At 44.2% G+C, this 15000-nt stretch overlaps 1 protein-coding gene across 1 annotated transcript in view; it reads left to right on the top strand.

The window, feature by feature from the left end:
* Positions 1–3101: 3101 nt before the first annotated feature.
* mark4a (MAP/microtubule affinity-regulating kinase 4a) overlaps positions 3102–15000 on the top strand; it is a gene marked incomplete at both ends in the record, with an annotated part of 50839 nt that continues 38940 nt past the window's right edge. Inside the window, 2 exon segments of the mRNA XM_080854903.1 lie at positions 3102–3152; positions 14004–14201. Coding sequence (XP_080711029.1) covers positions 3102–3152; positions 14004–14201 — 249 coding nt within the window.

Genomic DNA, 15000 nt, shown 5'->3' with positions numbered 1-15000 from the left:
GTTTGCTATCCTACAGCTTTGGATATTATGTATCTTATAGCTGGTGGCAGAGATAGTAGTGCTGGTGATGCTGGTGCAACCTTAGAGCAACTGCAAATATCTGTAATCAGACACTTTAGCTCAAGGGGCATAATGAATTTAAAACACATACATTATTAAGCATCGATATTAACACATCAATTGTGTTAATGTCCCTGTTTCTTTTATTTAAAGTCCCAGTAATGTGTTAATCATGCAGTATTTTAGGAGGGATGTTCCATTTCCTGCAGAGTTACATTCACAGTGTCTTTGTGAGGTGTTTATGTTTGCAGTTGACAAATAAAGCACAATTACATGTCAAGTCATTAAATGTGAGTGTTTAATGGACCCTTCTTCAGTTACAAACTTGCTTCATGTGGAGCTTTTTTCTCAGACAACACATTAAACAGACCATGAATGTAGAGAGTGAAGGGTCTTTGCCATGATGATGTATCCTGTGTTCTCAGCAAGTGATGGACTACGGTGTAGACATCTTAATGAAGGTTTTGTGGCAGCTGTTGCTGGTCCCCCCCCCCATTATATGACTGTAGGACTGAGGGTCGGGTGGTATCTAGAAATTGTGGGGCCCCTGTCAATGGCTGGGCTAACTGAACCAGGAGGTTAGCCTTCAGAGATAGCTGCAGCCAGTCAGTGGCCAGTGGCTAACTGTGGCCAGGAGGTTAGCCTTCAGAGATAGCTGCAGCCAGTCATTTCATTCAGAAGAAAAACAGAGGGAAAGGAGGTTGGCTAGCTGTGGCGAGTTAGTGGCTAGTGGCTAGCTGTGGCCAGTCAGTGGCTAGTGGCTAGCTGTGGCCAGTCAGTGGCTAGTGGGTAGCTGTGGCCAGTCAGTGGCTAGTGGGTAGCTGTGGCCAGTCAGTGGCTAGTGGCTAGCTGTGGCCAGTCAGTGGCTAGTGGCAAGCTGTGGCCAGTCAGTGGCTAGTGGCTAGCTGTGGCCAGTCAGTGGCTAGTTTCTAGCTGTGGCCAGTCAGTGGCTAGTGGCTAGATGGCCAGTCAGTGGCTAGTTTCTAGCTGTGGCCAGTCAGTGGCTAGTGGCTAGCTGTGGCCAGTCAGTGGCTAGTGGCTAGCTGTGGCCTGTCAGTGGCTAGTGGCTAGCTGTGGCCAGTCAGTGGCTAGTGGCTAGCTGTGGCCAGTCAGTGGCTAGTGGCTAGCTGTGGCTTGTAAGTGGTTAGTGGCTAGCTGTGGCCAGTCAGTGGCTAGTGGCTAGCTGTGGCGAGTTAGTGGCTAGCTGTGGCGAGTTAGTGGTTAGTGGGTAGCTGTGGCGAGTCAGTGGCTAGTGGCTAGCTGTGGCCAGTCAGTGGCTAGTGGCTAGCTGTGGCCAGTCAGTGGCTAGTTGCTAGTGGCTAGCTGTGGCGAGTTAGTGGTTAGTGGGTAGCTGTGGCCAGTCAGTGGCTAGTGGCTAGCTGTGGCGAGTTAGTGGCTAGTGGCTAGCTGTGGCGAGTTAGTGGTTAGTGGGTAGCTGTGGCCAGTCAGTGGCTAGTGGCTAGCTGTGGCCAGTCAGTGGCTAGTGGCTAGCTGTGGCCAGTCAGTGGCTAGTGGCTAGCTGTGGCCAGTCAGTGGCTAGTGGCTAGCTGTGGCCAGTCAGTGTGGTCATTGGGCACGTGGCACGTGGCCCCTGACACCCCTAGTGTTGCCCCGGGTTCCCCTAGAGATGCCTCTGATCTCCCTAGTGTTGCCCTTGGTTCCCCCTATGATGCCCCGGGTTCCCATAGTGATGACCCTGACACCCCTAGTGATGCCCCTGACACCCCTAGTGATGCCCCAGGTTCCCCTAGGGATGCCCCTGGTTTATGCTTAACAAAACAAAACAAAAAGATGTGGGCCATACAACTGATACAAATGCCTATTCTACCCTATCATATCCAATGTGTTATCGAAACATATAGCCTAAAATATAGGAAACTGTCACAGACACTTAGGCTACAGCATCTTATTTCAACATTCTTTACTATACTATACTATTAGCCTATCCTAAATATCAGATAGCCTGATTGATAGCCAACACTTGTCATGTAGCCTACCCTACACAGACATGTCAGGGTAAATAGAATACTGCATGTTTACATTCATGCAATGCCAAATGTACTAAACTACAATGGATAGCTATCTTGCATTAGCTTTTTTTTTAAAACACAATACAATTGATATAAACTGGCTTAATAAAGAGCCTACTAATGTTTTTCTTTATAGGGTTTTGCAACATATGGCATATAGTATAAAGCATAGTAGCCTATAGTCAGATTTAGAAACAAAGATGCCACGTTAAATCTGCAAAAATCAGTCCATTATAAACAATTTGAATGAAGAAGTATTTTTTGGTACATAATACCTAGGTTATTTAATATCTTACGTGAGTATAAAAGGGCCCTTTTCTAAATATTCAGTGCTGGTTAACGGAGACCTTTAATTTCTCTATCGATTCCGGACGAGCGATCTGGTTGGCTGTGCGTTTGTGGTGGGGTTGATGTGTCAGTCAGTGTTTCCGAGGGGAGCAGTGGCGCATCTCACGGACTGCCGCTGGAATAAGGGGCATCACTATCATGTGAGCCATCCGGCCTCTTCTGTTGCCAGCCACGGCAGTCGCATCCGAAATCAAGACTGCGTGGACAAGAAAGAACAGATAGGCTAGTGTAATTAGTATTAGTGAAAGGCTTTTGGATGCGTATTTGTTTTGCTAGGCGATATGAAGCAGGGGGTGGTCAGTCGCCACCGAAACGCTGGTTTCTGGCCAAACATCATCCTGTTCTAGCTCGTCCTCGGCCTCGTTCGGTTGTATTTTATTTCCTTCAGTGAATTTTCATTTTGTTCACCCCAGCTTTTTTTTCGGCCAGAGAAGATGCAGCAGGCTTGAGGACATCCTTGATATTCGCTGACTGCCGCTGACTGCCATGACGAACGCAGGCTTTCTCTCGGGCATGGCTCAGCCGGCAGGCTCACGGGCAGATTGACTGGGTCGTGGTTGCAGCCGCGGAGAGAGGCCGATGTCGACGGCTCATCGTATGAGCTCGATTCTGTAAATATCATTCACAATAATCATTAATAATAGTCAGGAATCTCAGGGAAAAATGTCTTCGCGGTCTGCATTGCCACCGGGGAGCGAAAGGAGCTCAGATCATGTAAGTGCAATCGTTTTTTTTTATGAAAAATGAAAGGATGCTTATAATGCATAGGCACAAATAGCAACGTTATTGTTTTGGAGGCTGTCTCATTATAATCTTAATGTGCACTGTGCATAGGCCCAGCATTATTTTTGCAGCGTTTTATCTCAGAATGTTGTGTAGCCGAATGGATGACTGGGACAAAACCTGCGCTATGCTACAGCAGGTTCTTTTGCACAAAAAAAGGCCATATTGTTGATTGTGTGTGTGTGTGTGTGTGTGTATGTATGTGCGGAGCTGACGGTGGTAACGTTAGGCGAACAGCCGTGGTTAAACCCATCCGCATTTGATGGCTTTCGGCGGATGTGCGCAGAAGCGCCATCCTCACAGCCGTCACTTCTCATTATAACACCAAGCAGATAATGATGTCACATTCTGATTGTGTGTTCTCCTTTTGAGGCCGTTTTGCTTTCGCTCGGCTGGCATGCTGCATCCGTTTTTCTCTCATGCTTCGGGACAGTGAGGCGAACAGTAGCCCAGGCCTCTCCCTCCCTCCCCTGCCGCTTTCATGGCGAAAAATCTCAGCCGTCAAATGATCGACAAAAGAGGACTGAATTTTTCCCGATGCGTTGTCGTGCTGTTTTCTAAACGCTGGTGAGGTCAAACAGCGCCATCCGCAAGCGAGCAGTATAATTTTAAGATGCCGCTACGAGTATAATTCATCCATGTCTGCATTAGCAAAAGATTCTCTTGGATCATTTGTGAATTTTCTCATTGGTTACTGTGTACAGATGGTAAAACAGCGATCAGCGTCAACAACCACGATGAGCCACCTAGAGCAGGGATTGAGGGTGCAGCCTCCCATCACGGGCTTGCAACATTAAACTGCTGCAGACTCAAATAATAATATACATGTACTCTGGATAGGCCTATGCATTAATACATATAACTTGAATACATAAATAGGCTCATTGTTTAAATATCAACCAGAGTCACATTTACAGGTCAATAATTGTAGGTAGGCTACATTAATATTTTAAAAAAATGGGCCTATATAATCTGTTGGCCACTATGAAATATGCACACTATCAGTGTAGATGTATATTACGAGAGGCAAAGTATGGACGTTTAAAAATGTAAAGACAGAAGGAACATTTACGATTAACAGATTTAAGTTGAAAGATAAAGGGTTGAAGATGAAGGTGGAGTTTTTAATGCAAAGACAGAGCTGCTGCAGGGGTTCATTGAACCAAGGCCAGTATGCCATTACCTGGTGTGGTCTCTGGAAGTTTGAAACCTCAAAGTGATGTGCAATGCAACTACTGCAATAAATTAATACCATTCAAAGAAATGCTATTTTTGATAGTTAACATTCAAACATCAATCATTTATAGGAAGTCTGTAAGAGACGTAGGCCTACAGCATTCAGAAGCCCTTTTCATAGCACAGCCTGCCAGCCTATATTTGCTGCCTTCGTTGGGGTCTGAAAACACCAGTCTGGTTTCCAGCGTGGCTGGGAGCGTGGTTAATAAACCACTGTGCAAACTATACTGTGCATTACTGGTTCAGATTTTAGCTGATGTAACAAATTCAGAGCTCACTTGGAGCTGTCTAATAGATACAATGAATAAAACTTACTAAGTCCACGAGAGGGGAACCAAAACATCCCATCTAGGGATGTGTAGACTGCAGACTTATCTAGATACACGGGCTACTATACAAGTCAGGGACGATACATTTTAATACACTGTGATTCTGTGTGGTGGGATAAGATGCAATCTGGTACAGTTCCTAACATTTGTTTAATGTAGACATTCATTTTCCATTATAAAATGAAAATAAGCTAATTCTATAAATAACATTGCTTACGTTTAAATATATATACTTTATAAAAGCCACAGAATCCCACAGAACCACATAGCCCAAGTATTTTTGTTACTTTATAGTCTGTCCCACACCAACCATTCTGAAGTCCGTCACTATGGCAGTTTGCTAGGGGTGGAAATGTGAAACAATATCATGAAAAAAACACACAACACACGAAAAACATAAAAAACACACAACACACAAAAAACATCAAAAACACACTTAGCCCTTCAGCACATTGCATTCATTTGAACATTAAAAACATCTACTAACATCTTATCTCTGATCTAGTAGGCCTACATCTCTCATGTAATATATTATGTAACATGTCTACATATTATGATATATAGCTCTCTATATATAATATATCAAAACAGTCCAGTGTTATGCATAGCCATAGCCTCTTCCTCATGTGCTATTAATAATTAATAATAATATCTATTAATATTATATTGATCTACTGTGCAGGGGATGGTCTGCAGGGGTGTATCCTACGTCATAGCTTACACCTTCATAAACTAATAGGCTATTGACACACGCTGTGAGATAAGTCCATGTGGCTAGCGCGTTTCTGTCACATCAACAATGAGAGGTATGTAATATAAGCCTGTTTGCCCAGTTAGCAGATAAATTAGCTAAGAGCCAAGGCTATAATGTTAGCAGATAAGTTAGCACAGAGCCAAGGCTATAATGTTAGCAGATAAGTTACCACACAGCCTAGGCTATAATGTAAGTAGCAGATGAGTTACCACACAGCCAAGGCTATAATGTTAGCAGATAAGTTACCACACAGACAAGGCTATAATGTTAGCAGATGAGTTAGCACAGAGCCAAGGCTATAATGTTAGCAGATAAGTTACCACACAGCCAAGGCTATAATGTTAGCAGATATGTTAGCACAGAGCCAAGGCTATAATGTCTGATGCAGCCCAAGAAGCTAACAATAGCTGCTTTCTGTAGCATTACCTGTTGTATGTTGTTATGGCACACAGGCTGAAGATATATGGCGATTATGGTTGGCGTCCACAGGGTCCACAGGGTATGGCATGGCGATAGAGTTATGGTTGGCGTTGACAGGGTATGGCATGGCGATGGAGTTATGGTTGGCGTCGACAGGGTATGGCATGGCGATGGAGTTATGGTTGGCGTCCACAGGGTATGGCATGGCGATGGAGTTATATTGAAATGGAGTCATGGCCTTTCTCTATTAAAGATTCTTTTTCCTCTGTACAGATGACATACATAATCAGCACCGAAGCACCCCCAGACCTTCACATCTCCTCCACGCTCCACCCCTAGACCATCACATCTCCTCCACCCCTAGACCATCACATCTCCTTCACCCCCAGACCATCACATCTCCTCCACCCCCAGACCATCACATCTCCTCCACCCCCAGACCATCACATCTCCTCCACCCCCAGACCATCACATCTCCTCCACCCCCAGACCTTCACATCTCCTCCACCCCTAGACCATCACATCTCCTCCACCCCCATACCATCACATCTCCTCCACCCCTAGACCATCACATCTCCTCCACCCCCAGACCTTCACATCTCCTCCACCCCTAGACCATCACATCTCCTCCACCCCCAGACCTTCACATCTCCTCCACCCCCATACCATCACATCTCCTCCACCCCCAGACCATCACATCTCCTCCACCCCCTAGACCATCACATCTCCTCCACCGTGCTTGGGAGATGGTGTCAAGCAATCCCCTGGCATATTTTCATTTGTTCATTTGTTCACAAAGTTTCTTCTCTGTGATCCAAACACCTTCATTTAGATGTGCCTGTCTGTAACATATTTTCTATCATCTTCCACCTGGTCTCTGTTTCCTTAAGCCCATTTCAGCGTTCCACTTCTGTTAGCCAGTCTCAGATACGACTTTTCATTGGCCAGTTTTAAATATGGCTTTTTCTTTGCGTCTCTGCCTAGAAAAGCAGTCCTCCAGAGCCTCTTCACCTCTGACGACGAGACTGGTGTTTCATGGGTACTCTTTAACGAAGCTGCCAGCTCACCTGTTTCTTAAACTAGAGTTCCTGATGTTCCTATCCACCTGCACAGGTGTGCACCGGGGCCTCACCCGTCTCTCTGTATCCTTGTTAGAGCTGCTCTTCACTGGTTCTGTGAAGGATGGGTGGCCTTTGGGGCATATATATTAGGTTTCTTGTCAACTTCTGCATGGAATAACCTTAAATCCTTCAACAAATAATAACAATAAACTTTATGAAAGGCTCAAGGCCCAAATGGAAGATGTACAATACATATAATCAATAAATTACATATAAATGTACATACATACATACAATCTTAAATACATATAAATTAAATACTAGACTGATGTTTAGGAAGAAAGCTCTTTCTTTCTGGCCCTTTTATACCCGAATCAGACCAGAAGTTCTAGAGCAGAATCAGACCAGAAGTTTTAGAGCAGAATCAGAACAGAAGTTTAAGATCAGAATCAGTTCCACAGATGCTGATGCTCCAGAGAGTGAAGAGCCCAAGGAAGGTGTGTTTTATGTCTTCAGCCACACAAACAGAATTGCAAAAGGCTTTTCTAATGATTAATTACTTATTAAAACATGCTAATTTAGGATTAGCTAACATAATATGCCATTGAAACACGGGAGTGATGGTGGCAGAAAATGGGCCTTTTACGCCTATGCAAATATTCCATTCAAAATCTGTGAGCTGTAACAGTTAACCATGTCCACACGATATCTATGCACTGTACACACGATATGTCTGATTCATTTGAGGTTATTTGGATCGAAAAAAGTGTGATTTCTTTTAAAAAATAAGGACATTTCTCAGTGATTCCACTTTTTTGAACAGTAGTGTTTATCCACAAACATTTTCATAAAACAGTTCCAAATCAGATGAGTTGTCCAGCCCTCGTCAGTAATACCCATGTCACTGTAAATAAAGTTGAAATGAAGATTCCTCTTACATCATCACATAAACCACTCCCCAAAGCACACTGATTGGCAGGCACACACATGTGGCCAAATGCATTCTTCTCTATCGAACCGTTCCAGAGAATGATCCCAGGAAAACTGATATGTTGTGGTTTCAGTAGTGTTACCCTACCTTGTCATATCAATTTGGCCAAATGTTGCATTACGGCCACATTTTGTATGAATTCATAGTAGGTCCTGTGCAGTGGTGTAGTGGTCCCTGTAGAAGTGGGTATACTCTTTTTGCCCATTTTGTTTATGCAGCCAATACAGCACAGGATAAACGCCCTGTATTAAGAAGTGGGTACACTTAATGCTGACTGAAAAATAAGTGGGTATACTCCGTATACCTGTGTGTATACCCTGGACTACACCACTGGTCCTGTGTGCCTTATGCAGATAAACCTCATGTCTGGTTCATTTGAGTTTACAAGGAAGAGGAGCAAGGGTACAGGAGAAGAAGAAACTGCTAAAAGGGCCAAAATGGTGGACATCTAATACGGCAGACTTTAAGGATCTGAGAGGCAGCAGTGGTCAGCATTTTTTTAGAATGAACTCTTTTGCTCTGGTCTCCCTTGCAGGTTTCTTTGCTCCTTTAAAACAATCTAAAAACTTAATTGTGGGCTCTTTCATGCCAAGGTTCATATTATGGGAGGCATGCATGACCAAGTAATTTGCTTTCCTGGCAGAGGGCAGAACAAAATTATTACAAAATGAAATACATTCATTTCCTATTTTGGGCGCCACTACAAAAAAGTATGAACCCTTCTTTGGTGATAAAACTGTAGAACTCTTTGATACCTGGGCCATTTTTCTGCAGTGAGGAATTTATTAAATCAATTTAGGACATGGACATTTCCCAAGCACTGCACAATTGTTTACGTTCCTCACTGATGCTTATAAATGAAATGATGTACCGGGGGTGGGGTATGAAACTGCCACAGAAACTCAACTAGACTGAACTCGTTGTTGAGGAACGAATAGCATGCAACCATCATGAAGTCATGTAGTTACAGAACATCAACATGAAACAAGCTTTGGTTATTTACCAGAACCAAATATATAACCTAATAAAGAGCATCAGTTAGAAACCATTTCATTTAATTCAATTTTATTTGTATAGCGCCATAACAATACAATTGACTCTAGGCGCTTAACAGAGCCCAGAGCCTAAACCCCCTTAGTGCATGCACAATGGCAACAGGGGCAAGAAAAAACTCCCTGTTAGGCAGGAAGAAACCTTAAACAGAACCACGGCACATAAGGGGGGACCCATCTGCTTGAGGTCGGCCGGGTGGCGATAGGAAGGTGGGAAGGGGGGAAGGGGAGGGTTGTGTAGCAGAAGGGGAAAGGAAGCAACAGGGGTTGTACACAGCCAGCATTTGGTCGCTGGACCTAGTATGTATACACTAGTTTACAGCTAATTTACAGCTAGTATGTAGTCTAGTTAGAACTCCACAGCGAGCAGCATCGTAAAGACTGGTTGCCTATGGTGACGGTTAATCATTCAGTTTAGTGGTCAGTTAGTGATCAAGTGGTCCTGAAGAGCCATTCAGTTTAGTGGTCAGTTGGTGATCAAGTGGTCCTGAAGAGCCATTCAGTTTAGTGGTCAGTTGGTGATCAAGTGGTCCTGAAGAGCCATTCAGTTTAGTGGTCAGTTGGTGATCAAGTGGTCCTGAAGAGCCATTCAGTTTAGTGGTCAGTTGGTGATCAAGTGGTCCTAAAGAGCCATTCAGTTTAGTGGTCAGTTGGTGATCAAGTGGTCCTGAAGAGCCATTCAGTTTAGTGGTCAGTTGGTGATCAAGTGGTCCTGAAGAGCCATTCAGTTTAGTGGTCAGTTGGTGATCAAGTGGTCCTGAAGAGCCATTCACTTTAGTGGTCAGTTGGTGATCAAGTGGTCCCAAAGAGCCATTCTGGAGACAAACAGAATTTGGTCTCATCATGGCGTGGGGCTCATCAGAGCATTTAGTGCATGGCAAACATTGGAAAGACATTGAATGCTTATTGAAGGCTGAGACAAAATTGTGAAAATGTTGCAGAGTGAGACAGTAAAGGTGGGTGTTGCATGGGAGATCAAGTTGCTGGGAGGTTGAACTAGAGAAGACAGCCTTATTTGGTTTGGGCTGCTGTCACAATTCCAGTCAAACTATTTTATGAATTATTTTAAGACTTGGTCAGCAGACCTGCTTGCTAGCCACCGAACTATGAGATGCTACAGTGGGACTGCACAGCGTTCCCAACTAGCCTAAAGCCTAATCCATCAGGATTCTCTTTTTGTTTTTTTGCATTGTGGCTGAACTTCTGTCACCACTTCACCGCTCCAACCCCATTTTAAGATTTCTAGCTGGCCGCAGGGGATGGAGTATGTACTTGTTTTATGTAAATGACCACCCATAAGGAAAATAGTTAATCATTTTAATGTTTTTTAATTATTTGCCATGGGTATTTTCTTCACCCTGTGCTGATTGGAATGAACTACTGGAGTGACCACTCACCAGTATTAGTGAATGCTTAAAGCTGGCCTTTTGACATCAATATCCATCACACGAACTTCTTAAAGAGAAGTTTAGAAGTTTAAAGTGAAGCATGTTTGACTGTGTCATCCTCGAAATGACTGTGGTCACGCAAACACAGAGCTATGAACAGTTTGTAGGATTTATCATCACGTATATAGATAGGTCGCCATCTTTGGGTGTATGGCAGCCATTCCAAAGCCCAGATTTAGCATTTGCTTTATGCGCTCTGAGAAAGGATACGTCTGGTTTGTCGTTGAAAGTGTGATGTGTGAAGAGGCTCACAGATGGTCTGTGGAGGAATCTCTCTCTGCCATTTAGTCAAATCACCCAGTAAGAGTATTACTGTATATGACAAAATGACCAACAATATTGTTGAAAACTGAAACCTTAGAAAATAGTAATCATAACTCTGTATTGGCCTTTTATCTTCTTTCAGACTTTACCCACTGTATTGCAGAGCCTCACCGTCAGAGCTTTATTCAAAACCTACACTCAAATAGCTTATCTATATTCTATAATCCATAATCTATACGCCATCTGCGTTGTACTTATCTCATTTCATTTATTTGTATTTATGTATTTTTATTTATATATTGTATCCCTATTACCTTTCTGCTATTACACCTGAATTTCCCTACGGGAATTCATTTAAGTTTACCTCTCTCTTTATATAATCTATATCTATATCTATCTTTCACCATCTTTGTAGGTACTCTTCTATTTATCTATAATCTATATCTAAAATCTTTAGCTATATCTATCCTTCCCCATCTCTGAAGATCCTCATCTATCTATCTATAATCTATAATTTGTATTTATAATCTGTAATCTATATCTGTCCTTGCCGTCTCTGAAGGGGCAGGTATGCTCCCGTGAACTCAGCTCTGTCCTCCATTTAAATAGCCAGTTAAACCTTCACCTCTCCTCAATCCAGTTAAACCTTCACCAGTTCTTAATCCAGCTAAACCTTCACCACTCATCAATCCAGCTAAATCTAGTTGCCCTACTCTAGCTAAACCGAGCCTTATGTCAGACCTATGATCAGTGGCATTTACCCTCTTATCCACCCTTTGATAGTGTTATTCACCTATTTGATCATAAGGTAACTGTACTGCCGCCTCGGGGGATGACAAAATAGCTCTCTGCAGCATAAATACACATTCTTTGTTGTTGACAAGATCTTTATACAAACTAAACACGACGAAAAATTGCATTTGATGTTGGAAGGTGGTAGTTGTACTTATAATGTTCCCAACCACTTAGTGATTGTGTATGTTGGCTTGAAGAATGACACTTTATGAAATAGCTGCAGGGGCCTTACATGTAATTTTTCTACACAGCGGCTTGGCGGCCTGCCATTTTGTAAGTAAGTAAAGGCCAAAATATTTAATGAGGCCAACTGCAACACGATGGCATCATGATGCATGAAAACATAATGCATAAGAAATGAGAAGACAAATCGGTTGCAAATGTTGATGGGCTGATCAGGCTAATAATTATAAGACCCTCGGGAGAGGAATCTGGTGTTTGTTTTAACCAAGCAACAAACAATCCATCCATCCATCCATCCATCCATCCATCCACTTTTACTAACCAGCTTCACTCCATGCTAGTTAGCTGAGGTAAACAGATTGGACCAGGTGGAAGATGATAGAAAATATGTTACAGACAGACAAATCTAAGTTGAGGTGTTTGGATCACAGAGAAGAAACTTTGTGAACAAATTAAAATATGCAGGGGGATTGCTTGACACCATCTCCCATTTGACAAAATGGCCGCCCACACCTTTGTTCTGAGTCGGCTGGATGGCTGGGCTGCGGAGGACTTCCCCGGGTCCAGAGCCCACACACCAGTCAACACACACACACACACACACACACACACCAGTCGTGGGTGACAGACATGACTCACCAGGCTGCAGTGATGGGTGCTGGGAGATGATGGAGTGTGTCATAGAGCAGTCCCCCACATCAGGGCTTTGCCATCCCCATGGCCCGTCTGCCCGTCGTCATGGTTGCCACCTCTTTCCACCTCTCTAGAATGTTTCTGTTTCTATGCTCATTTGATTCACTATGAGTTACTAGTGTGAATGAATTGTTCAATAGCAACAAACTTGACTTGCTCTGCAAGCCTGTCTGAAGCTGTCAGTGATCCTGATAAGCCAAACACTCGTTAGCATCATTCCATTAAATCCAATGAGCATTTGGAGCATTGAGAGATGGACCATTTCAGATCAGGGGTTTACTACATCAGTAACCTGGCCAACCACAACCCCCTGCTTGCCATCCTGAGACGGATACAGGCCTGGCACTACCATAGCCACGCAGTGCGGTAGCCATCCTGAGAGGGATACAGGCCTGGTGCTACCATGCCATCCTGAGACAGATACAGGCCTGGTGCTACCATAGCCATCCTGAGAGGGATACAGGCCTGGCGCTACCATAGCCATCCTGAGAGGGATACAGGCCTGGTGCTACCATGCCATCCTGAGACAGATACAGGCCTGGTGCTACCATGCCATCCTGAGAGGGATACAGGCCTGGTGCTACCATGCCATCCTGAGAGGGATACAGGCCTGGTGCTACCATGCCATCCTGAGACAGATACAGGCCTGGTGCTACCATGCCATCCTGAGAGGGATACAGGCCTGGTGCTACCATGCCATCCTGAGACAGATACAGGCCTTGTGCTACCATAGCCATCCTGAGAGGGATACAGGCCTGGTGCTACCATGCCATCCTGAGAGGGATACAGGCCTGGTGCTACCATGCCATCCTGAGACAGATACAGGCCTTGTGCTACCATAGCCATCCTGAGAGGGATACAGGCCTGGCGCTACCATAGCCATCCTGAGAGGGATACAGGCCTGGCGCTACCATAGCCATCCTGAGACAGATACAGGCCTGGTGCTACCATAGCCATGCAGTGCAGTAGCCAACCAGGGACCCTGTAGGCCCTATGCAGCTCCATTCACTCCAGCTACACCCACAGTGCCCTCGCTGTGTTTAAAGAGAGTGACCTCAAAACTAGACCTAGATAATATCGACTCTGTGAGGTGCAAAGAGGACAAGGCCAAACTGGGCCCATGGTTTTGCTTTTTTACTGTTTTATAACCCCAGGCTTTGGTTAAAGACTGGAACAATGTGCTTTTCACTTTGATTTGCATTTGGTCAGGTTCAAAGCATCCATTTTATCTGGTTGCACATGAGCGGAGCATTTGTTCCATCAATCCAAGATGTTTCCATACGAGTATTGTGGTATTTGTTGTGCTTCATCTGATAACGATGACTGTGGGCTCTGTCCTGAGTTTTAACTCGGTCAGCTTGAAGGTAACATCTAACACAGGCCCCCATGATGGCAGTCTTGACTGAAATATCACTTTGGAATTAAGTTATACCGTATCAATATTCTGGAAGTGCATCATAAATTCTTCATACCCGTTCTGGTTCGTCCAAAAAAACACCAACACCTGACTCCTTTTCTGACCGTGTCCGTCTGGTGATCTCTTCTCCTTTACCCAGCATGCCTCTCTGGCGGTGAGTCGCTCCGAGAAGGGCACGAGTGTGTCTAGCCGCTCGCTGGGTGCCCGCTGTCGGAATTCCATGGCTTCGAGTTCAGACGAGCAGCCACACATCGGGAACTACCGGCTCCTGAAGACCATTGGCAAGGGCAACTTCGCCAAGGTGAAGCTGGCACGCCACCTCCCTACGGGCAGAGAGGTAAGACTGGGACACACACAAATACGCACACACACACATACACACAAACACAGACACGCCTCCACACACACATATACACACATACACACAAACACAGACACGCCTGGGCGCACATACAAACACACACATTTGCTTGCAACATATTTATAGACAGACAGGTAAGACTACACATACACACACACACATACACACAAATATGCTCCTGCTCCTTTTTGGCAGAGAGGTAAGACTGACATGCATACAAACACACGCACACACACACATACGCACACACACACACAAACACAGACACGCCTCCACACACTCATATACACACATACACACAAACACAGAAGACGCCTGCGCACACATACAAACACACACATTTGCTTGCAACATATTTATAGACAGACAGGTAAGACTGACATGCGCTCACACACACACACACACACACACACACACACACACAAATATGCTCCTGCTCCTTTTGGGCAGAGAGGTTAGACTGGCATGCATACAAACACACACACACACAAACCACATGTCCATATTGGAAAAGAGGTGACTGGGAAAATGGGAAGAACCGCAGAGACAGGACCCAGTTATTGGTAATAAATAATGGACTACAGATGATTGATTATTGATCAAAAATAATGGATAACAGAAGTTATATGATATTCTAAACATTCGTTGTCAGCTAAAACATTTATATATTACATTTAAGAGGGCAGATGTAACACTTATGGAAATGTGAAAAGTGAACATGAAGATGATTCTCTTGAAGAATAACACACTCATTTTGGTTGCAACTTTGTATTTC

The sequence above is a fragment of the Sprattus sprattus genome (genome assembly GCF_963457725.1).
Source record: "Sprattus sprattus genome assembly, chromosome: 1".
Classification (NCBI taxonomy): Eukaryota; Metazoa; Chordata; class Actinopteri; order Clupeiformes; family Clupeidae; genus Sprattus; species Sprattus sprattus.
Note: the sequence above shows the minus strand (reverse complement) of the source record. Positions and strands in the feature narration are given on the sequence as shown.